This window comes from Neofelis nebulosa, chromosome 17 (genome assembly GCF_028018385.1).
Source record: "Neofelis nebulosa isolate mNeoNeb1 chromosome 17, mNeoNeb1.pri, whole genome shotgun sequence".
Lineage (NCBI taxonomy): Eukaryota > Metazoa > Chordata > Mammalia > Carnivora > Felidae > Neofelis > Neofelis nebulosa.
The window spans coordinates 28,426,047-28,451,343 of record NC_080798.1 but is presented as its reverse complement, the minus strand read 5'-3'; the positions used below and the strand labels follow the sequence as shown (position 1 = coordinate 28,451,343).

Genomic DNA, 25,297 nt, shown 5'->3' with positions numbered 1-25,297 from the left:
GCTGTTAGGTTAGGGTGGGGAACTGGTTTTGGCCAATGCAATGTGGGCAAAAATAATAGTTGCCACCGTGGGGCTTAGCCCTTAAATGCAAGTGAGATCCTTAGGTCACTCTCTCCTTAGTCACCCATAAGGCTAAAAGAAAATGACTCCAATATCGTGGAAGCATGTAAAGGAAGGATCCTAGATTCCCAAGAGAGCCACCCAGCTTGCACAGAACTGGAATGTGAGTGGGAAATAAATTTTTATTGTGTTGAGCCACATGGTCATTGGGATTGTTTGTTACGGCATATAACATCAAGTACTATGGCTGATATAGAGGGGAGGTTTGCTGCGGGGGGTTCTGGGACAAGTATTCAGCCCTTAAAGAGACAAAACAAGGAGAAAGTCCCTTTCCTGGCTCTGGACACTGATGTCTCCAGCCGTCTTCCAACCACAAAAGGGAGCTACCCTGTATGCTGAAGAAGGAAGAAAAAAATGGGGAAAGAGACTGGAGATCTGATGATGCCAATGAGCTTCTGAATCAACCAGCCCTCACTGGATTTTATGTGAGATAGTAAGCTCATTACAATTTAAGACAGTAGATCCATGTTTTCTGTTGTTTACACTCAAAAACATCTTATCTGATACAATAACAGAATAAACTCATCAGTTTTCCTCCAGCCTACTCCTCTTCTGGTGTTTCCTATTTTGGTGAAGGGTTACACCATCCAACAAGTTACATAAGCCAGAAACTTGAGTCAACCTTGATGCCTTCCTCCATCTTGCTGTTTTCCCCCTTGTGTCTAATCCATTACCACCTGCTGTTGTAACTTTCTACTTCATCAACACCACCCTGATCAGAACCAACACCACCTATTTCCCAGACCACCCCAGTAACCTCCTGGCTGGTCTACCTGTTTCTCTCTGGTTCACCTCTAATCTTTTCTTCACTTCGTAGCCAGAGCAGAGGTTTCCAAGATTGTAGTGTGATCATATCATCCCTCTTCTCTGTTTCTGCTGAAAAGTATTTGAAGGACTTTATTTCCCCATTTGCTTGTAAGATAAAGATGCGCCATCTTTAAAAACCCTGGCAGTCTGGACCCCACCTGCCTCACTATCATACCCAGCAATGAACACCCACCACAGGGGAGCTTCTACTGGCCCCTCATCCTTGTCTCACTCTCTCTAGCCCCAGGATCTTTGTACATGCTGTTCTCTCTTCCTGGAAACTATTCTCCCTGCTTTTTCCCTTAGTTAACTGCTTCTATCGTTTCTCAGAAAAGTCTTCCCTGGTCTCCCATGTAGCTTCGTAGCATCACGTACCCTCCCCCTTGGTAGCATTTGTCATATCTAATTTTACATAGATTGTATGTCTCCTACTAGCCCTTAACCTCTGCGAGACAAGGGCTGTATTTGTTTACCTTGGTGTCCTCGGTATCTAGCAGAATGCCCAGCACACAGTTAGGAGCTTCAATAAATCTGAACAAGAATGAAATGCTCTTAGGGCACCTGGGTGGCTCGGGTGGCTCAGTTGGCTCAGTCGGTTGAGCATCTGACCTTGGCTCAGGTCCTGATTTCGTGGTTCATGAGTTCAAGCCCCGCATCGGGCTCACTGCTGTCAGCCTGTCAGCACAGAGCCTGCTTCAGATCCTCGTCCCCCTCTCTGCCCCTCCCCTGCCTGCACTCTTCCAAAAAATAAATTTAAAAAGAAATTAAAAAAAGAATGAAGTGCTTTATGAAGAAAGGGTAAGCGCTCTTAGTGTCTAGAATAGTGACCCCTGATCTTGTCTAAAGGGTTAGAGAAAGTTTCCCTATGGGATTGCTAATCGAACTGAGTGTTTGTTTGTTTGTTTGTTTGTTTTCAAGATTTTATTTGTAAGTAATCTCTACAGCCCACGTGGGGCTCCAACTCACAAGCCTGAGATCAAGAGTGTTCTACTGACTGGGCCAGCCAGGCACCCCTGGGAGTTCTGAAGGACGATTAGGATAACTAGATGAAAGGGGAAAGGGGGAGAGGGCCTGGGGCAAGGAGGAAGAAGCCCGGTAGTGGGTATGCATATACATGCTCACACAAATGAGTAAAGGACAGAATGGCTTAAGCTTAGAGTGAGGCAGAGAGCAGAACAGGAGACCAGAGGGTCAAGCAGGACCAGACTATGCAAGGAGTTATGGGTAGGATAACTCCTAAGGATAATGGGTAGACATTAATTTAATGTCTAAACTGGAGTACTTTTCAGCCTTTTAAATATTCATTTTCTAAGTTTTTATTTTAATACAATTTCAAACAATGAGAAGTTGCAAGGATAGTTCAGAGAAGTCCATGTACCCTTTCCCGATTTACTGTTTGTTTACCTTTTGTCCATTTGCTTCATGATTCTCTCTACATTTATATATAAATGATTATTTTTCGGGATCACTGGAGAGGAAGTCAAGGGACATCCTGCCCCTTTACAAGGACATTCTCTTTCATGACTACAGTGATAGAAACAGGGAATCTAACACTGATAAAACGCTATCATCTACTCCATATTGCAAGTTGGACATGGTCAGTTGTCTCAGTCCATTATAGCTCTTTCTATCCTGGTCCCAGCCCCAATTCTAGATCTCACAGTGTCTCATCAATTTATTTTAATCTTCATCCAGGGCCGTTTTGGCAGTCAAATACAGTGCCATCAATAATTATGCTGGGGGACGCCTGGGTGGCTCAGTCAGTTAAACATCTGACTTCAGCTCAGGTCATGGTCTTGCAGTTCGTGGGTTCGAACCCCACATCTGGCTCTGCGTTGTGGGCAGTGCAGAGCCTGCTTGGAATTCTCTCTCTTTCCCTCTCTCTCTGCCCCTCCCTGACTCACGCCTGCTTTCTCTCTCAAAAAAGTAAGTAAAAAATAAAAACTTTAAAAAAATAATAATTATGCTGGTCTGACAGGCACAATCCTAGTCAGGCAAACCTGGCCATGTGGTCATGCTACTTGCAGGATATAGCAAAGGACTTGAAACTTTGTATCTTGTGAGTAATGGAAACCATTGAAATGATTGCACATAAAAGCAAGTTAGAAACTTGAGTTACTTTATGTTTCAACTACTTTCACTTCATTCATTGGGAAGAAAAACTAAAATGGTGGTAAATATCTGTGTAATATTTATTAAGAAGCAATTGCATCTAGAGTTGCTCAGAATACCTTCTAACTTAAACCTTGAAGAGTAACCAACTGCAGTACAAAATTGCAATTCTCAACCTGATGTCCATAAATCAGGTAAATAAATCAAATAAATCCAAAAACACTCTGAATCCCTAAGCAAAATATAAAGGTATGTGCATGTGGTGATTTCAAAATATGTCTACTGGGGCACCCAGCTGGCTCAGTCAGTAGACCATGTGACTCGATCTTGGGGTTGTAGGTCCAAGCCCCACATCAGGGGTAGAGATTACTTAAAAATAAAATACTTTGAATACTTACAAATAAAAAACTTTGAAAAAAAATATATCTACATCTAACAATTTTTTTTTTTTTTTTTTTTTTTTTTGGGACAGAGAGAGACAGAGCATGAACGGGGGAGGGGCAGAGAGAGAGGGAGACACAGAATCGGAAACAGGCTCCAGGCTCCGAGCCATCAGCCCAGAGCCCGACGCGGGGCTCGAACTCACGGACCGTGAGATCGTGACCTGGCTGAAGTCGGACGCTTAACTGACTGCGCCACCCAGGCGCCCCCATCTAAAAATTCTTTAATACATCTCACTTCAAGAAGTGCAACTTAGGGGTGCCTGGGTGGCTCAGCTGGTTAAGCATCTGACTCTTGATTTTGGCCCAGGTCATGATCTCATGGTCTGTGCGTTCAAACCCCGCATTGGGCTCTGTGCTGACAGTGCAGAGCCTGCTTGGGATTCTGTCTCCCTCTCTCTCTGCCCCTCCCCTGCTGGCGCACCAGCTCTCTCTCTCTCTCTCTCAAAAATCAATAAACATTAAAAAAAAATTTTTTTTTAAAGCGCAACTTAATTTTCCTCTACGTGAATATGGATTGGACTTAGTGACTTAACATCAAATAAAAATGTGGCAAAAGTGACCATGTAACTTGTGAGACTAGTTTTCTCCTCCTCTCTCTTGGAACACTGACACTGGGGGCAGCCAGGTGCTATGTCATGATGACACTCACAGTGAGGAATGAGGCCTCCTGCCAACAGCCATGTGAGTGAGCCACCTTGGAAGAAATCTTCCAGCACCGGTCAAGACTTCGGTTGACTGCAGCCATGGCCAGAATCTTTGCTGCAAGCTCGTGAGACCCTGAGGAAGAAACACCCAGCTAAGTGGCTCCTGAATTCCTGGCCCACAGAAACTAAGAGATAATAAATTTCATTATTTTAAGCTACCAATTTCAGGGTAACTTGTTACACAAAAGATAATTAATGCAGTGCATTTAGTTGAGGAGTCTATGGTTTTTCATCAGATTCTAAGTGAAATTAATGACCTGAAAAAGGGTGAGAATTACTACTGTAAAACAAGTACTAGATTTCTAAGTCTTTGGTCCTCATCCTAGAGTTTCTATGGGCTTATGTATGTATTTATTTATTTTCCTATGAGTTTATTTTGTATACAGTTTGGGATTAGGTTCAACAAATGAGAAGATTAAACTCTCCAAACCACCGGAAGACTCAAAAGAATGTTTAAAAATGCTGTCTCGAGAACAGGCAGAGAAAAGCAAACCTTACCCCAACCTATCAAACTAAGATCTAACAGAACATCTAATAGAAATGAAGTAGTTTTCATTTTCAAAAAGAAAAGGCTACCATTAGACCTAACGATGATTCTGACATAATACATTCATAAATTACTGTTACAGAAAAAAGCCAAGTTATAGAACAGTATGTTCCCATTATAGAAACAATGTATTATTCGATGGATGTATAGATGGATATGTCCAGAAAAAGCTCTAGAAAATTACAGGCATTTTCCGGCTATACGCAGCAAAAATTCATCGTGGCTATCAAAAAAATAAAGTTTATTATAAAATTCTAGGGCAGGTCACAAAGTTGACAAGAGGGGAGGCGGATCAGGGTCTATAAGTGGACAGTAAATACAGACACAGGGCACAATGGACCCAGTGCAGTCATAAGGATGGTCTAATAAGCTGCCCCAGAAAAGAAGACACCATTTGTCCACAGGCTTCACAACTTTCCAAGTCCTATGGTGGAATCATCCAAGAGGCCAAGAATTTCTTTGGTAACAGACAATATATGAGTATCATGGTCTACTTAGAAGACTTAAAGCATTAATAGGACAGAAACAATGAAAAACTTTCTTTTGAAGGGACAGATGTATGGGCTACACATGTACTAGAAATCCATACTTTACAAAAATCAAATGGCACAGACAAGGAGTCTTCTGCTCAAAGTGTATATTTTAAAATACTATAGTATGATTTTATTATTGTTCCTGAAAATAAAGAATTTCTGGATATTGTGAAGTGAGTTGTAAAATTGCTCATGTCCTATCTATTGGCTAAATACAATCAAATATTGGTCCATGCAATTTCGAAAAGGCAGGAAGCAAGCCTCCAGCAGAACTGGGTGAACAGGAATGCCGAAAAGATAAGGGCCCTTCCCTATCCTGAAGTACCCAAAGGTACTTCTTCAAAAGGCTAAATAAAAGCAAGAGATAAAATTGCAAATAAAGAAATGTAATTAGGGGCGCCTGGGTGGCGCAGTCGGTTAAGCGTCCGACTTCAGCCAGGTCACGATCTCGCGGTCCGTGAGTTCGAGCCCCGCGTCAGGCTCTGGGCTGATGGCTCGGAGCCTGGAGCCTGTTTCCGACTCTGTGTCTCCCTCTCTCTCTGCCCCTCCCCTGTTCATGCTCTGTCTCTCTCTGTCCCAGAAATAAAAAAAAAAAAAAAACAAAAAACGTTGAAAAAAAAAAAGAAATGTAATTAAAGGACTGATATTTCAAAATCAATTCTATTTTAAAATAAAATAGGGCGCCTGGGTGGCTCAGTCGGTTAAGCGTCCGACTTCGGCTCAGGTCATGATCTCACAGTTCGTGAGTTCAAGCCCTGCATCGGGCTCTGTGCTGACAGCTTAGAGCCTGGAGCCTGCTTCAGATTCTATGTCTCCCTCTCTCTCTGCTCCTCCCCGATCATGCTCTGTCTCTCTCTCTCCTTTAAAAATAAATAAAAACATTAAAAAAGTTAAAATAAAATAAAATAAAATAATTTCCATCTTAAAGGTTCCCCCCTCCCCGAAGTTAAAAAAATGAGAAGTAAAGCAGTGATTTTCATTTCCTTTGGGCAAACATGCCATGGTAGGTTGAACACTTAAAAATATCTCCTAAAACAACAGATCTCACTTGAGTTTGTACTTCAACACTTAAAATAGTGCTCATTTCTACTGGACTATTCTGGATGATTTACAAATAAATATATTTTGAAGTAGATTGTTTGAGGTGGCTGGGTGGCTCAGTCAGTTAAGCATCTGAGTCTTGATTTTGGCTCAGGTTGTGATCTCACAGTCATGGGATGGAGCCCCACGTTGGACTCTGCGCTGACAGCACGGGGCCTGTTTAGGATTCTCTATTTTCCCCTCCCCTACTTGTGTGTGTGTGCATGTGCACTCTCTCTCCTCTCTCTCTCTCAAAACAAATAAATATTAAAAATAAAAATAAAGATTTTTTTCCCTATAGTCATACAGGAGAAAACAATAGTTTCTATTATACTGTGCCGTGAATAATTTTGCATGCTCTACTGAGCTATTATGTAAACAGAGCCACAAAGTATATTTAATCTTTTCCCACCTTTCCCTGTTGTTCAAATAGCAAAATTAAATGTAACGATACAAGCCAAACTACCAACGCCTTAGACTCTGAAATTTCTGGATGGCATGTTTTCTATGTAAGACCTCTCCTTCTAGTATTCTATGGGACGACTGCTTTAGAGGTTGCTTAATAAAACAGAAACTCACTAACATTTATTCATTCAACAAATATTCATCAAGACCCTACTAGGTATTAGGGCCTGTGCTAGAATTAGACATTTTATTTTCCTTGAAAATAATTATAGTCTGTAAATATCTGAAGCAGAGAGAAGTCTGAGGCTGTTCTTCATTGAAAGAATCCTTCTCTCAAAACCACAATGAGATACCACTTCACACATGTGAGAACGACTAGTACCCAAAAGAAAACAAGTGTTGGTGAGGATGTGCAGAAAAGGAAACCCGTATGCACTGTTGGTAGGAATGTAACTTGGTGCAACCACTGTGGAAAGGTACAGACATTCCTCAAAAAACTGAAAACAATGGGGCGCCTGGGTGGCGCAGTCGGTTAAGCGTCCGGCTTCAGCCAGGTCACGATCTCGCGGTCCGTGAGTTCGAGCCCCGCGTCAGGCTCTGGGCTGATGGCTCGGAGCCTGGAGCCTGTTTCCGATTCTGTGTCTCCCTCTCTCTCTGCCCCTCCCCCGTTCATGCTCTGTCTCTCTCTGTCCCAAAAATAAATAAAAAACGTTGAAAAAAAAAATTTTTTTTAATAAAAAAAAAAAAAAAAAAATACTGAAAACAAACTACCATATGACCCAGCAATTCTGCTTCTGAGTATATATCCAAAGGAAACTAAAACACTACCTCAAAAGTATATCTGTACATCTCATGTTCACTGCAGCATAATTTATGATAGCCAAGACATAGAAACAACCTAAGTGTCCATCAATGAATAAAGAAAAAGTGTGTGCATGTGTGTGTGTGTGTGTGTGTGTGTGTGTGTGTGTGTGTATACACCCCCGACACACACACAATGGAATACTACTCAGCCACAAGGAAAGCAATCCTGTCATTTGCAACAATATGTATGGACCTTGAGGACATTATGCTAAGTGAAATGAAGTTAAGAGAAAATTAAATAGTGTATGATCTCACATATATGAGGGATCAACAAAAAAACCTGAACTCATAGATACAGAGAACATATTGGTGGTTGCCTGAAGTGTGTGTGTGTGTGGGGGGGTGGATGGCAATATGGGTGAAGGGAGACAAAAGGTACAAACTTTCGGTTATAAGTCATGGGGATGTAATGTGACGGTGACGATAGCTATACTGTATTGTGTATTAGAAAGTTACTAAGAGAGTAAATCTTAAAGGTTCTCATCACAAGGAAAAAAATTGAAGTGTGTGAAGTGACAGATGTTACCTAGATGAGAAAGGTAAGCCCTACGCTAGGTACTGGGCCTTTTAACAGGACAACTGAGATCAATTGTGGGGAAATTTCCAAATCTTCATCAACAACTCTTCTGATCAGGCAAATGAATGGACAATGGAGCTGGTCCAGAGCCCCCCCCGCCCCCCGCCGCCCTCAGACAATGATGTCACTGAAACTCCCCCATCCCCTGCTCCAGCTGTCACCCTATTAATGCAAGGACATTGAAGAGTAATGCTGGGGATTCCTGCTGTAAGTCTTTTTAATGTCTCACATACAGTCAAAGCAATATCCATTAGCAAGCAAACAACCCAGGAACAGGATTATCTGGTATCTTAAAAAAGACTTTGTAAGACACAAAGTTTTCAATTACCAAGTTATTTATTGAAAAATATTCTCTCCTAATTCTGATTCCATATCAAATTAAACAAGGAGAGATGTTACACAGCAGTAACTGATCAGCTCCATTTGTAGAGGATGACAATGGTCTCATTAATTCATTAGTATATTCTACTAAATAGTTGGAATACAAACTCAATCCACTCACTTCCTCAGAAAAGGTAAATGTAATTGCTTTACTTCATACCAAAATCCTTTTTAAAAGCTTGTCTTCATATTTAAAGATTCCTCTAATATAAAATGATACTTGGCTTGCTCACTCTGGCAGCACATATAAAATGATACTTGCTTTAAAGAACATCCAAGCAATGCTTTGGATTTTCTCTTCCTGCAAAATTCAAGGAAAACATGATTGTTTGAAAGTTTCTTTGCTGCTGATGAAGAGCCACCTGAGATTCCTTTGTGTTTCTACTCTTCCCCTCTTCGTGTTTCCAGTGATTAAAACATGCAGGAAACATCACTTACAGAAACTAGAAATGCCACAGAGATCCCAGAGCTCAAAAGAGAGTTTCCGACAGGTTTTGAAGTTTTTGCAAACTTCAAATTAATGTACAGGATATGGGGATTTAAAAAATGACTTTTAGAAACACATACACTCAAAGGAAACCCTTTGGTACTTTTTAGCATTGAACACTTGGGGCAAGAACTGGTCTTTCAGTAGTTCAAGTAGTCAGTCTTTTCTCAACAGTTTCTTGGTAAGCGACAAACCTTCTCAAATTCATCTTCACATTGTCGAGAACACACAGCTGATCTGGACTGTATTTACCTCTCCCTTCTTTTCGTATCTGCCAAAAAATCATATGTGATTTGATATATATTACTAATTCCTTTAGATAGATAGCATTTGATTTTGGGTGTATTTATTTTCAGAAAAAAAGAGCTGCTAGAATATGGTGAAAGAGTCTCACTTTCCAAGGTAAAAGAATATAGTGTGTGAGCCATAAAGATAAGGTAAGATTATGCACCTTGTAAACAATAGTTACAAGAACGACTGAATTGTAGAGTTCCAAAGAATAAGGTTTATGGTATGTGAACTAGACCTCGCCTCCAGTCTAGAGCAGTGGTTCTGAAATTTTAGCATGCAACAGTATCATCTGGAAGGCTTGTTAAAAAAACACAGGGCACCTGGGTGGCTCAGTCGGTTAAACGTTCGACTTAGGCTCAGGTCGTAATCTCATGGTTCAAGAGTTCAAGCCCCACACTGGGGTCTGCTTGGGATTCTTTCTGCTCCTCCCCAACTCAGGCGCATTCTCTACGAATACATACATACATACATACATAAAAACAAAAACAGATGGGTGGGCCCATCCACAGTTTCTGATTTTCAGCATGTCTGGACTTGGGTCTGGAAATTTGCATTTGTAACAAAACACCAGGTGATTACGATGCTGCTGATCACAGGGCAATTTTGAGAGGCACCGCTCTAGAGAAGTTCTTTAGTAAAACGCATTGTATAGTGGGTTCTTCTTTTTTTAATGTTTACTTGAGTGAGAGAGAGAGAGAGAGAGACAGAGAGAGAGAGAGAGAGAGAGAGAGAGAACACGTGCACAGGCACAGGAGAGGGGCAGAGAGAGAGGTAAACAGAGAATCCCAAGCGGAGTCTACATTGTCAGCACACAGCCCAATGCAGAGATCGATCCCACGATCCCATGTGAGATCGTGACCTGAGCCAAAACTCAAGTCAGATGCACTTAACTGAAGGAGCCACTCAGGCGCCCCTGAGCATTCAATTCTTGATTTTGCCTCAGGTCGTGATCTCCTGGTTCCTGATACCAAGCTGCATTGGGTTCTGAGCTGACAGCACAGAGCCTGCTTGGGATTCTCTGTCTCTCTTCTCTCTCTGCCTCTCCCCATGCTGGCGCACCCCCTCTCTCTCAAAATAAAAATAAAAAAATAAAGAAAATATCTTTAGGGGAGGCTGGGCGGCTCACTGGGTTAAGCATCTGACTTTGGTTCAGGTCAAGACCTCATGATTTGGGAGTTCAAGCCCCACATCAGGCTCTGTGCTGAGTGGTGAGCCTACTTGGGATTCTCTCTCTTTCTCTCTCTCTGCCCCTCCCCCCCCAAAAAAATAAACTTAAAATATATATATATACTTGAAAAGAGTCGAATGTTCAACCAACAGAGCCACCCAGGCACCCCTTATATAGTGTTTAAATGCAACTCGGGGCTAAATATATACCAAACAGTCTTTAATGCAATTGTGGCTTCATTCACAGAGGAGCTTCATATGAAAAACTACAGGCTGCCTTTCTGGCTAACAAAGAAATTTCACTAGGGCTTTATACCTTTGAGAAAAGAAAAATAATTAAACATCATTACCAGAGCAATGCATATTAAGTAGGAAAATCAATCGGAACAGAGGTTAGGGGTTATTTTGCTGGTTCATAGTTTACATAACTCCTCCCTACACACTGGTTTCTGTAGTTTGAAGGCTCAACCACATCTGCTTTCCTTGCAGCTGCAGGGAAACAGGGGATATTTTCTCCTTACCTTGCAGACTCCTCTTTCAGAAGTTTCAAGGCCCCGTACCCTCTAAGAACAATTGGACACACCCACTAATATTGGTATGGAAATATCTCTAGGAGACAGTGTTACGTGAAAACACACAAAGTACTGGATTGGGAATATGTTAGTCTACGGTTTGGATAACAAAGAGGGAAACACTAGTGCACATCCGTCTTTATGTGGAGAAACATCCTTCAATGTGGTTACCAATGAGGCAGAAAACAGGGGAGAATAAAACCTCACTGCTTAAAAAACGGACAAACACGGGCAAAGTGGGCCAAAAGGCACAAACTTCCAGTTACAAGATAAATAAGTCATGGAGATGTCATGTTCAGCATGGTGACTGTAGTTAGCAGCTCTGATCATACATTTGGAAGTTACTATGAGCGCAGAAGCTTAAAAGTTCTTAAAAGTTCTCATCACAAGAAAAAAAAATTGCAATTGTGTGTGGTGATGGATGTTAACCAAACTTATTGTAGTAATTATTTCCCTATATATACACATATCAAATCATTATGCTGAACACCTAAAACTAATATAAAGCTATAGGTCAAATGTATCTCAATTAAAAAAAACCCAACAACCCAGGAAACAAAAAAACCTACAGGCCTCAACTAGGGATAAACCATTCAACTTAAATTACACACTGGTGAATCTTAATAAATGTTAGCCACTATTACTACGTTTTTAAATACATGATGCTGAAACATAAAAATGTTAAAAACAAACCAATACTGATGTTCTTTTTTTTTTAATGCTTATTTAAAAAAAAATTTTTTTTTAATGTTTATTTATTTTTGAGACAGAGAGAGACAGAGCATGAACGGGGAAGGGTCAGAGAGAGGGAGACACAGAATCTGAAACAGGCTCCAGGCTCTGAGCTGTTGGTTCAGCTGGGGCTTGAACCAACGAACCGTGAGAGCATGACCTGAGCCGAAGTTGGTCATTTAACCGACTGAGCCACCCAGGCACCCCCCAATACTGATGTTCTTAAACCAACACTGACTCCAGATGTAACTATGACATAGAATGTGCACGGTGTGTGTTGCTGTTTTTCTTTTCTTCTGGAAAATTCTTTTTTATGCCTCAAAAGAACTTCAGAAAATTTAAGGTATTAGACATATAAGGTTGGCTTTAGCTCAAGAAGTTACTTCACAGTTATTAAATTATTAGACATACAGTCATATTCTCCTAAAAAGTTATCACAGAGTTCTCTCCTCGAGAACTGAAATCTGCATTAGAAGCCTGTTAGATAAAAGAAATATACTGGAAAACAACAGAAGTAAGCTAATTTTTCATCAAAACCTCTATTCTTTTGACAAAGATTTTAAAGCAACTGTTTAATTTAAAATCTAAAAGCAAAAAATACAAGTATTTTTATTTCTCAAAATGACATAATTCAGAAATGGAGATTTTGTATTTATTTATTTTTATTATCATTATTATTTATTTATTTTTAAGTAACTCTATACCCAACATGGGGCTTGAACCCACAACCCTGAGATCAAGAGTTGCATGCTCCACAGACTGAGATATCTGGGCTCTCCCAGAAATGGAGACTTAGGTAAGTGGAGAATGGTAAACTTAAACTTGTAGACATGTGATTCAAGGCTGTTTTTAAAATTCCTAGTTGCAGGGCGCCTGGGTGGCTCAGTAGGTTGAGCATCCAATTCTTCATTTCAGCTCAGGTCATGATCTCACAGTTCATTGTAAGCACAGAGCATGCTTGGGATTCTCTCTCTCTGCCCCTTCCCTGCCCTCTCTCTCACACAAATAAAACTTAAAAAAAATTTTTTTTAAATTACTGGTTGCTTTCCCCCAGCCACCAAGTTAGTTTTGATGTTTCTATTGAAACAAAAAATAAATAAAAAGGGGAAGCCTGGGTGGCTCAGTCAGTTAAGCATCCGGCTCAAGTCATGATCTCACAGTTTGTGGGTTCGAGCTCCGCGTCGGGCTTTGTGCTGACAATGCAGAGCCTGCTTGGGATTCTCTCTCTCCCTCTCTCTCTGCCCTTCCCCTGCTCGTGTGCTCTGTCTTTATCTCAAAATAAATAAATAAACATAAGCAAACTAATAAGTAAATAAATGGGCCAATGAAGGTAGCTACATTCTCCAACAGAGATCAGTCTGGACTTTGCCCTTTTTTCAGAGCATCAAAGGGAAATACTCATAATGTGGAAATCCAGCTGTAATGAATTACCTCTAATGATATAAAGTAAGTTTACAATGTATACGAAAGTGCTTTGTAGGCGACAGACTTCAGTGCTTCTACAGGAGTACTGTTAGCACTACTGAACTGTTGTGGCAAGGGGGGGACCTCGTCTACCCCTTTTCGGCCCACATCACAGTGATTCAACAGAAAGGACAGAGCTCTGACTCAGCCAACAAGCATTCTTCAGTTCTGGGGATGAAGTGTGCTGTGAATCACTGCAATTGCATGAAGGGAACTACACACACCCCCTTCTCATAGGACGTTGAGACCTAAGCATTTCTTTTTTTTTTTTTTAATATTTTTTTTAATGTTTATTTATTTTTGAGAGAGAGAGAGAGAGAGAGAGAGAGAGTGACAGAGCGTGAGCAGGGGAGGGGCAGAGACAGAGGGAGATGCAGAATCCGAAGCAGGCTCCAGGCTCTGAGCTGTCAGCACAGAGCCCGATGTGGGGCTCGAACTCACGAAGTGTGAGATCATGACCTGAACTGAAGTCAGACGCCCAACTGACTGAGCCACCCAGGCTCCCTGAGACCTAAGCATTTCTAAACAGAACAGCTACATACCTTCGTTTTGAAGACTGGCTGGAATTCTTTCAGAGCAGACAACAGTTTAATTTGAATTGAGGCCCTTTCAGCTTCTTTCCCATCTGCAAAAACATCGAAGAGGGCATCCAAGGCTTCCCCTGCCACCACGAGGGAGGGATCTTTAGTGGCAACCTCAAGCAGAAAGCACCCGATGGTCTGGAGACAACAAAACACACTGTTATTGTCCAATATTCTAACCTCAGTTTCCAAAATCCATACTAACTTTGAATGTGGCAACAATTCACACATGGCCTTTTAAAACTTAGAAATGCCAGAGACAAATTTTTTGAAAGAACTGAGGCACCTGGGTGGCTCAGTCAGTTGAGCGTCCAACTCTTGATTTCAGCTCTAATCATGATCTCATGGTTTTGTGAGTTTGAGCCCCATGTTGGGCTCTGTGCTGACAGTGCAGAGCCTGCTTGGGATTCTCTCTTTCTCTCTCTCTCTGCCCCTCCCCTGCTCATGCTCTGTCTCTCTCAAAATAAATACACTTAAAAAAAATTTTTTTAAAACTTTGAAAAACTAAAAATTAAAGACTTCACATGTATTTATAAATACACCATGTATAATATAAACTAGATAAATTAAGTTTACATTCCTAAATAAAATAAATTAAAATCCATAAATGATTTATGAGAGATTGACTTTGGAAATTAAATTTTTCCCATCTCCCTCAAAAAGCCTTTCCCTGTCATGTCAAGATGCAAATAAATATATGTTAAAAAAAAAAAAAAAAGTGCTTCCCTGTAATGATCTTTAACACCCATCCATACTTTGACAATTAGCTGGCTAATGAACAGGCCATTCCCAATCTGCGAAGAATTGTTCAAAAGAAAACTTACTTTGTTTTGGCTGTTCTCCATCATCCTTTATGTCTTAAGGGTGATGTGCACATCTGGTACTATCAGTGGGAGAGTGGAAATGCTAAGAATAGTGAGTCCAAGCTCCAGCTGTGACGTAAATAACAGCCTGACTCTTGGACAGTTCATTACCCACTCTGGGCCCCAATTTCCTTATCTGAATTTAAGTAATACAGACAACCTCTAGGATAGTGTTTAGATTCAATATTCTATAATAAAATATGAAACACACAGTATCACGTAGGAAGTAGTCTTATTAAAAAGATTAGCCTGAATCTGAATCTAACCTAGCCTTTAGATCTAACCTCCAGTTTACAGAAAATACAGACAATAAAAGAACAAGCTTAACAACACAAGGAAGCAATCCGACAAATCCAGAAGGTTGGAAACTATGAGACAACCCTAGGAATTGAAGAAAAAAACAGGTGGTGGTAGGGGTGCTTGGCTGACTCAGCTGGTACAGTGTGTGACTCATGATCTCGGGGTTTTGAGTTCAAGCCCCACGATGGGCATAGAGCTTACTCAAAAAGAAAGGAAGAAAGGAAGAAACAAACAAACAAACAAACAGGTAGTGGTAGGCACTGCCAGGGAGAAGTTTCCAGATTGAGAGAGGCTTAGAAGATCCACAACCAAACACAACACATAGTCTTGACTTAAATCCTGGTTTAAACGAACTATCCATAAATAAATGTTTTTGAAACTGAAAACATCTGAATATGGACCATGTATGAGACGTGATTGCTGACTGTGTAAGGTGTGATAATGGTGGTTATGTCACAAACTGTCCCTATTTTTAAGACATGCATACTGAACCAACAGGGGCAAAATACCATGATGCCTTTAATACCGAGCTTTAAAACATTTTTTAAAAAAATGTTTAATGTTTATTTTTGAGAGAGAGAGAGACAGAGTGTGAGTGGGGGAGGGGCAGACAGAGGGAGAGACCCAGAATCGGAAGCAGGCTCCAGGCTCCGAGCTGTCAGCACAGAGCCCGATGTAGGGCTTGAACCCACGAACCATGAGATCATGACCTGAGCCGAAGTTGGACGCTTAACCGATTAAGCCACTCAGGTGCCCCTCTGCTTTGCTTCATGCTTGGAAATGTGACTAAATACAAACATTCAAAAAAATCTCATGTTATGCCTGAGAAAAACTTGTTGCTCTGCTCAAGTGGACCTTGGGAATTACAGTGTTAAGGGGCGGGAAGTGATTAAACATGCACATGGTCATACGCACACACAACCACACAGCTACGTTCTCTCTCGTTTATGTGTCTATATATCTAGAATAACACAGAAGAAAGGGGTAACAGTGGCTGCCTCTCTACAGTTAAACTGGGGGGGCTTGGAAAGTTATAAAGGGAGAGGAGTTCTACTTGTCTGTTTTGTTACGTGCAGGTATCTTTTCAAAATAATGTTCTTAAAAATGAGTCATGGTTCGGGTGCCTGGGTGGCTCAGTTGGTTGAACGTCCAACTTCGGCTCAGGTCATGACCTCATGGTTGGTGAATCCAAGCCCCATGTCAGGCTCTGTGCTGACAGCTCAGAACCTGGAGACTGCTTCGGATTCTGTGTCTCCCTTTCTCTCTGCTCCTCATCCATTCATGCTTTGTCTCTCTCTCTCAAAATAAATAAATATTAAAAAAAATGAGTCATTGTTGTAAAGTTGTTAGCAACTTAAGTACTTCCTAACAAATGGTTTACTACCCATGAATTAGTAATTAATACTTCAGCAATTATTACCACAATGAAGGGTAACTTTACTATCACTGTCCTTTTAGTTACTAGTGATGCTGTGTCTCGAGCAGATTAGTTCCTGAGCGACTGTGCCTTGATGAAGTGCTGGAAGCAAGTATGTTGAAGCCTGCTGCTCCAAATTTACGAAGTGTCATCAGAGGGGACTGTGTGGTACTGTTCAGAATGCACGTTGGCCGGGCATGCTAAGAGAACTGGCAAGTGGTTCCTTCATCACTAGGAGAATGTAACATGTTCATATTTTATGTAACAGCAAAAGCAGAGGTACCTGAGACAATGCTGAACTCGTCTTTCACTGCAGACAAGTTCATTTTTGAAAAAGTATCTCTGGAATAAAGTTAAACGGCAAAATGCAACTCAACTTTTCAAGTACCTATCTAATTCATGTAGGCAGATCAAGCCAAATTCAAAGGGCATATTTTAATAATGTACTTTAGTAAGCAAATTCTTGATAGGATTTCTTCTCATGATGTCCACAGAAGTTTTTAAAAATCCCACACTGGGGTGCTTGAGTGGCTTAGCTGGTTGAGTGTCCAACTCTTGACTTTGGCTCAGGTCATGATCTTACTGTCATGAGATTGAGCCACTCATCAGGCTCTGCGCTGGGCATGAAGCCTGCTTGGGATTCTCTCTCCCTCTCCCTTTGCCTATCCCTCGCTCACTCATGTTCCCTCCTTCCCTCCCTCCCCCTCTCCCAGAAAAAAAAAAAAAAAAAAATCCCACGCCAACAATTACCCTGTTTCTAATGATTTAACATTTCACATTAGAAGCATATTGTTTTACCTTAAGAGTTTCCAGTGTTCCATCTTCTTTGGCAAGGACGCTGCCAGTGATTCCTAGAATACTAACAACGTTTACTCTCACCCCTGTATTACTACTATGAATGCCGGCTGTGCACAATGTCATCAGCTGATCGGGAGTCATGCACTGTTGAAAAGGAAGAAGAGAGTATTTATGGTGTTAAACTCGACCAGTTCCAATAGTACGCACAACAGGACTGACAGGAATGTCACTAAGGAAAGTTATTACTTACTCTAATTGCTCCTAAATACAGCTGGTAATTCTTAAACTAAGATGAGGCCTGTTCATGTCACTGTTATTACTCAATTTACCATAGCTGTAGGCCTGTAAGAGGGGCTTCATTTCCTATTAGTTTCATTTGAAGAAGACTTTTGGTCAGATGTACACAGACTAAAGAGATTCAAATTTCTTTTTAACGTTAATCATAAGAACGTTTTGAAAATGTAAATAAAATCATGTAGCTTTAATAAAAATTGGCTGAATCTATGCAAGAACTCACCCTGACATGTGTGTGGTATGGTAAATTATTAGAGATTGTAAAAACCATGAAATTATATAGTGCTTCTGCCGTGTAGTGATAATTTTCATTTTAAGATAATCTGAACACATATGTGGACGCAGGTATCACAAGAGAATTCGAATATCATGTTGCCAGGCTATCACCTGTGAGGAGCAGCCCAGCATGGTAATTAAGGGCTTTGGATTTGGAATCTGACATCCTGAATTCACAACCTGGCTCTACTCCTTACCACTTAGCAATCCTGTGCAAAATACTTGACCCCACTAAGTTCTCCATTTCTCCGTGAGTAATGCAGGGACAGTGATCACCATGCAGAGGGGCTAAGAGAATTAAGTAATGCACACAAAAATGCACATATGTATATATACACACACATATAAAATACTGAACAGGTTTTTTTAATGTTTATTTATTTATTTTGAGAGTTGGAGGGGAAGAGAGAGAATCCAGAGAGAATCCCAACCAGGCTCTGCCTTGTCAGTGCAGAGCCTGACATGGGTCCTGACCTCACAAACTGTGACATCATGACTTGAGCTGAAATGAAGAGTAAAATGCCCAACTGACTGACCCAAGTGCCCCAAGATACTCAACAATTCTAAACAAGCTCATTTCTGAATCATCTGCACTGCTTCTGCCAAATCTAAAGGAAATAGCTAATAGGCTCAGGTTTCTTAGAAAACACTCTGCTGGAAACAATCCCACCAACCACAGGATTGTTCACAGCCAGAACAAGGCTGCTATGAATGATGAAGGCAGGCTGCTTTACTACCAGCATGACTCACAAACGTTAAGTTGCCCAGTGTGCACAAACCTACAAGATAGAGAACTAGACAGGGGAGCAGGACAGTCACACTCCAGTCTTAGTGCCGTCATTCAGCACCTCTAGTCCCTGGTTTCCTTTTTTTGTAAAGCATTCGAGAGCCAAGGTCCTTCTAGTTCTCAAATTCCATGCTCATGCCCAATACATAGCCAATCTGAAAATCTATGGCCTGAATATATATGAATGCCTAGACATTAACTGGGCATGAGCTGGGAGTAATTCTCTTTAAACATCAGACTGACCCAGTAAGCTACTGCTGAGGATCATGCAAAAATCAATAAAAATACTTTATATTTCTATAGGCCCTACAGTATAGGGTCTTCTAATCCTCTCTCCATTATTACCATTCCCATTTCAAAGAAACTAAGGGTCAAAAGTTATGATCTTGAAAGAAAATTCTCAAATATACAAAGAAAAAAAATTTAAGGTTTATATACTAAAGACCAACAGCGCATACTGTATTTGACAGAAAAGCACCAGAGACATTCTCACTATGCTGTGGACCAAGATAAGGTGTGGGAAGCAGTGCTCTAGGAGTGCCATGGAGTAGAAGTAGGAAGGAAGACAAGATGGCCAGAGAAAGGGAGGTCCAGGAACTTCAAAGCCAGGTCACTTGGGGGAGCATCTATGTGGATCCTGAAGAGTCATGACAGGACTACTGAAGAGTAATAAAGCCCAACAGCAGGAATCTTTAAGGAACAAAGGGTGCCTTGGGCACCCTATGGATGGCTATAACCAAGAGAAGTGGGTGGTATGGTCTCATGACATATTGATCAACACTGGAAGACTTTAGAAAGGAAGGAGCAAGGATGGTATAGCACACTGCTTCCCCAACTTAGTGTGCATGCCAACCACCTGGAGGATTTCTTCAAATACAGACCACTGGGCCCCTCCCCAAAGTTTCTGCTTAAGTCGACTGGGGGCGAGGCCCTAAGATTTGGCCTTATATATGAAGAAGAAAAAGACCACCACCAAAATAGCAAAACTGAGAAAACACGGGAACAGTTACAGAAAAACAAAACAAAACAAAACCAAAGGCCCTTAAAATACATAAAGAGACATTCAATCTCCCCAGAAGAAGAGAAATGCAAATCAGAATGAGATATAACTTCTCGGCTATCAAACTGGTTAAAATCCAACATTCTGACAATGTACCCTGCTGGTGTGGCTACAGCAAAATAGGCACTCTCACTGCTGGTAGAGATTCAAAATGGCTCAAAGTCTAAGGAGGGGACTACAGCAGTAATTAGCAAAATTAGAACTCCATCTCTTCCCTGACCCAGCAAGCCCACTTCTAGGCATCTATCCCCAAGACTCAATGGCAAAAACACAAAATAACATCTGTAAAAAAGTCAACTGCTGCGGTTCTATTTATAATAGCAAAGACTGACTGGAAAGTAAAATGCCCACCAATAGCAGACAGGTTGAATGAATAAGGAACACCTACACGACGGAGTAAATAATATGAAGCTGTAAAAAAAGATGTAACAGGGGAGCTTGGGTGGCTCAGTTTGTTAAGCATCTGACTCTTGATTTCAGCTCAGGTCATGGTCTCATGGTCTGTGGGATCGAGCCCTGTGTCAAGCTCTGTGCTGACAGCCTAGGGCCTGCTTGGGATTCTCTCTCCCCCTCTCCCTCTAATCCTCCCCAACTTGCGCACATGCTCTCTCTTGCGCACAATCTCTCTCTCAAAAGAAATAGTAAATTTAAAAAAAAAAAAAGAAAGAAATGAGAAAGATACCTATGTACTATGATGATTAATAAAGAAGGAAAAAACAGCAAGGGGCAGAAGCACTACTTTTAAGAAAGGGCTGAAATACAAATACCTACATATTTGCTTATGTTTTTAAAATAAGAACAATACAATGATAAATCAAAAACCAAAATGGATGGTTACCAGAAAGGGAGGAACAGGACCAAAGGGATACATTTTGAAGTGTACAGCTCAGTGGCAGGAAGTACTTTCACACTGTTGTGCAACCAGCCATCACCCATCCACCCCCAGAACTCCATCCCCTTAAACAGGATGCCCCTACTCTCTCCTTCCCCTAACCCCTGACAGCCATTGTTCTACATTCTGTCCTTATGAATTTAACTATTCTAGGTACTTCATAAATGGAATCATACAATATTTGTCCTTTGTGTTTGATTTCACTTAATGTAATGTCTTCAAGGTTCACCTAGGTGATAGCATTACAATTGTGTTCCTTTTTAAAGCTGAAAAATATCCCATCGTATGTATATATCATATCTTCCTCTGAATATATCTTGTTTCAGTTTTTGTGTTTTTTGTTTTTTTTTTTTGAACTAGGCTCCATGCCCAACATGGGCCTCAAACTCACAACCCTGAGATTAAGAGTCTCATGCTCTACCGACTGAGCCAGCCAGCCGCTCCAACCTGTTTCAGTTTTGTTACTGAAATTGTGTAAAATAAAAATTAAAGCAAAATGAGAAAAGGACTCTTAAAAAAAGGAAAGCTAAAACAATTGAAACTAACTTTATAACAAGCCACAAAGAGAATTTTTTCAAGCAACTTTAAAACACAGCAATTTGTACAGTCTTGGAGGAATTTTTCCTAAGGACAAGAAGAATCACAAAGAAATCTTAAACTACATTCAGCTGTGTTACTGTTAGTAATAACAGCACTGTTATCTTGAAACTATTAAATACATTCTGTAGGATAAAGCAAATAATTTCAACATCACTAAGAAGCAAGATTTGCAGTACAAAAAAGATACAATTATATATCAAAAGTTAAGTAAAAATACTTTAGCCTTTTTACTTAAACTGGAAATATCAGTATGACATTGTGATTTATTTTTTCTCTTCCCATGAAATTCTTATTTCCTAGCTATTTCCACTAAAAAAGTCCAGAAGCAACGACAACATAGCAAAAGTATTCCAAAACTTAATTTCCCACTAAAGATATTAGGGCTGCTGGGGAAAATGACTCCAGGTTTCAAGCAGGAAAAGTACAAGATGAGTCTGGGACAGCTGCTTGTACCCAAGAAGCTCTCAAATCTAGTGGGTTCAGGAGCCACAGAGAAGAGACTTTTACTACCGACAGATGGGATCATTTCTTTTCTTTCTTTTTTTTTTTAGAGAGAGAGAGAGAGAGAGAGTGTGTGTGGGCGAGCAAGAGGGACAGAAGGAGACAGAATCCTAAGCAGGCTTCACACTCAGCACATGGGGCTTAATCCCATGACCCTGGGATCATGACCTGACTCGAAATCAATAATCAGACACTTAATCAACTAAGCCACTCAAGTGTCCCGACAGATGGGACAGTTTCTGCATCAAAGAAAAAAAGCTTATACTGGAATGAAATACAAATCTATTAAAAACCACGAGTTCATAATGATATTTAAAAAACCTCACTGGGGGCACCTGGGTGGCTCAGTCGGGTAAGTGTCTGACTTCGGCTCAGGTCATGATCTCACAGTTTTTGAGTTCAAGCCCTGCATCGGGCTCTGTGCTGACAGCTGAGAGCCTGGAGCCTGCTTTAGATTCTGTCTCCCTCTCTCCCTGCCCTCCCCCACTTGTGCTCTGTCTCTCTCTCTCTCTCAAGAATAAATAAATGTAAAAAAATTTAAAAACAAAACAAAAAAACACCTCACTGATCACTTTCTGAGATTGCTGAGGGCACTAACATATTATTCTGGAGAAAAGTGTAGGGGTGCAGAATCATATACACTTATCCCATCTTTCTGGTATGGACTTTATTTCAAAGTTAGCAAATAACTGAGGAGACAGAAAGTTTTTCTCTATAGTAGAATCACAGCTAATAAATGTAAAAAAAAAATGACAAGATTAGAATGTGTCCATTTTGCAACCACTGATAAAATAACGGATCTAGACAACAGTAATCCCTGCTGGCTACAACCACTAAGGAATCCACTGATTAATCTTAACATCACTATTTGTGAAAATACATAATTTGTGATAGGAAAGTAGAAAATACAGACAACACTATGAATTATTCTTGCCAAAAAATTTGATCCCAAATCTAATTAAGGCTCTAGACCTAGCTTCCTAGGATATATGGACCACAGAGGGACACATTAACATTACCATTGTTAGCAACCAGCCAAATCTCAGAATGAGAAAAATTCTTCAAGACAAATAACAGGTGGGGCGCCTGGGTGGCGCAGTCGGTTAAGCGTCCGACTTTAGCCAGGTCACGATCTCGCGGTCCGTGAGTTCGAGCCCCGTGTCAGGCTCTGGGCTGATGGCTCGGAGCCTGGAGCCTGTTTCCGATTCTGTGTCTCCCTCTCTCTCTGCCCCTCCCCCGTTCATGCTCTGTCTCTCTCTGTCCCAAAAATAAATAAAAAACGTTGGAAAAAAAAAAAATTAAAAAAAAAAAAAAAGACAAATAACAGGTTCTTCAGTAAATAAATAGAAAAGGGAGAGGGGGGTTGGTAGGGGAAATGTTTTAAATTAAGAGATTTAAGAACCTGTGAATATACTAAAAACCACTGAATGGTACACTTCAAATGGGTGAATCGTATGGTATGTGAATTAAATCTCACTAAAGCCGTTAAAAAAAAAAAACCGAAATGGAAGTATCAACCAAAAGCAATGTGTGGATCTTGTTTGGGTTCTGATCTAAACAAAAGCAACTGAAAAAGACATTTTCATGGCAATCAGAAAACACTGAACTCAGACTGCATATATCAAATGATGATAAAGCAATGTCTGTTAATTTGGGGGTAATGGTACTGTGGTCATGTTTTTTAAAAGTCCATTTTCTGTCACAGACACGTAATGAAGCACATAATAAAATACTTATGGGTGAAATAAACACAATTTGCTTTAAAGCAGTCCAGGTAACAAAAACAAAGTGGAAGGGAGATAAAGAGAACAAGAAGGCCAGGATGTTGCCAACTCAGTGACACCTGTGGTTGGTGATACTATTATCTTTGCTTTTAGAGATGTTTGAAAATTTCCTTAATAAAAAGCAAAAAATAAAAGTGAGAAAGCACCTATCACAGAGATGCCTGTGGACCACTGTGGAGGGTCAGGAGGCATGCTTGAAAATTTCTGTAAACGGTTACAGAAGACAGATGGCTTTCAGAGAACATATTTGTGACCTGTCCATCACCCAAGTTACATCGATAAAAGATTGTGTGTGTTGGTGGCACTGGTGGGAAGGAGGAAAATATTTTACTTTTTATTTTAAGCACATATGATTTCTCTTTACAAGGATCATACTTATTACTCTTCAAACAAATACTTTTAATATGTTTTTTTAATGTTTATTTTTATTTTTGAGAGAAAGAGTGGGCACAAGTGGGGAAGGGGCAGAGAGAGAGGGATAGAGGATCCAAAGTGGGCTCTGCGCTGACAGCAGAAAGCCCGACATGGAGCTCGAACTCATGAACTGTGAGATCATGAGCTGAGCCGAAGTCAGACGCTTAACCAACTGAGCCACCTAGGCGCCCCCCAAAATAAATACTTAAAAAAAAAAAAAAGTTATTAACTTTGCCTCCATAATGCAGAATCTTTGCTGGTTTCATATAAAAATTTTTAAGAATCTTACCTGAGAAATGTTCTTGGAGGCCATTGTTTGCAAAAGGGCCCTCAAGGCACTACTTATGGCTTCTAGAAAGTCAACATGCTTAGCAAAATCTAAAACACAAAAGTGAAACACACATTTGTCTTTCTCTAAGACAAGTTACTTTGTAGGAAAAGAAACAATCAAAACACGGCATGTTAAATCTTAATATATGCTATTATAATTAACACTTTTGATATTGAGCCCAAATTTCCACAGTTCCTTGTGAGCTACATACTTGAGTTTGAAAAGACGTCCACAATTGAAATAATCATAACAAGGGAGCATTCTATGGATAGTCCTTGCCTCCAAGACACTGAATTTTCATTTGATCTCCTTCTTTAGCACGTGCTAAGCCTGAGCTAGCCTTCGTAGACGGAATTCAGCCTTTCACGGGTTGCCATCACGGTGCTAGGCAGAACTAGCATGCTGATGTCTCCCAAATCAGAGTACTTCCTCACCAACCTAAGTCCACTACGTAGTCAACAACTGTTGTTTGCACAGGGCTAGGCCACTACACCTCCATGGCTTCAATGGTTTCTATGGTTTTGACTAACCCAACTTCCCCTTCCCATTCCTGCTCACTTTTACTCTTTTCTTGTCCCTTCTTCCGACACAGGACAAATGGAACAACAGCAACAAACAATTATGTTTACAGTTATACAGAAGGCTGTGGGTCACCCAGGCAGGCTAGCTCTCTAACGTCTTAGGTGGGAAGGGAAAGTGATGGATTTGCTGTGGTAGATTATACGTTTGTTTTTTTTTACATTTATTTATTTTTGAGAGACAGAGAGAGACAGAGCACAAATGGAGGAGGGACAGAGAGAGGAGACACAAAATCCGAAGCAGGCTCCAGGCTCTGAGCTGTCAGCACAGAGCCTGACGCGGGGCTCGAACCCACAAACCACAAGATCATGACCTGAGCTGCAGTCGGACGCTCAACTGACTGAGCCACCCAGGAGCCCCTGCTGTGGTAGATTATATATTAAATAGCCACAATGGTACTTCCATTTCTGCATGATCTTCCCAAGCCTTGCCACATCCCATAAAGATGTAAAATCTATTTCCCCTCCCCTTGAATCTGGGGGGGACTTTGTGACTTCTATAAGCAACAGGACACATGAACACGACAGGCTAGGT

The 25,297-nt window shown here is 40.7% G+C and overlaps 1 protein-coding gene across 7 annotated transcripts in view; it reads right to left on the bottom strand.

Moving 5' to 3' along the window:
• Nucleotides 1-25,297, bottom strand: part of HEATR3 (HEAT repeat containing 3) — a 70,022-nt gene that overhangs the window by 20,837 nt on the left and 23,888 nt on the right. For 3 of the 7 annotated variants that reach the window (XM_058707393.1, XM_058707391.1, XM_058707394.1), the window contains exons 12-15: nucleotides 24,143-24,231; nucleotides 17,246-17,389; nucleotides 13,829-14,005; nucleotides 4,132-4,259 (exon numbers count right to left, since the gene is read on the bottom strand). In XM_058707393.1, coding sequence (XP_058563376.1) covers nucleotides 4,132-4,259; nucleotides 13,829-14,005; nucleotides 17,246-17,389; nucleotides 24,143-24,231 — 538 coding nt within the window. Of the gene's footprint in view, nucleotides 1-4,131; nucleotides 4,260-8,509; nucleotides 9,332-13,828; nucleotides 14,006-17,245; nucleotides 17,390-24,142; nucleotides 24,232-25,297 lie in introns of those variants that run through there. The other 4 variants (XM_058707397.1, XM_058707398.1, XM_058707396.1 and 1 more) reach the window with 3 other exon arrangements.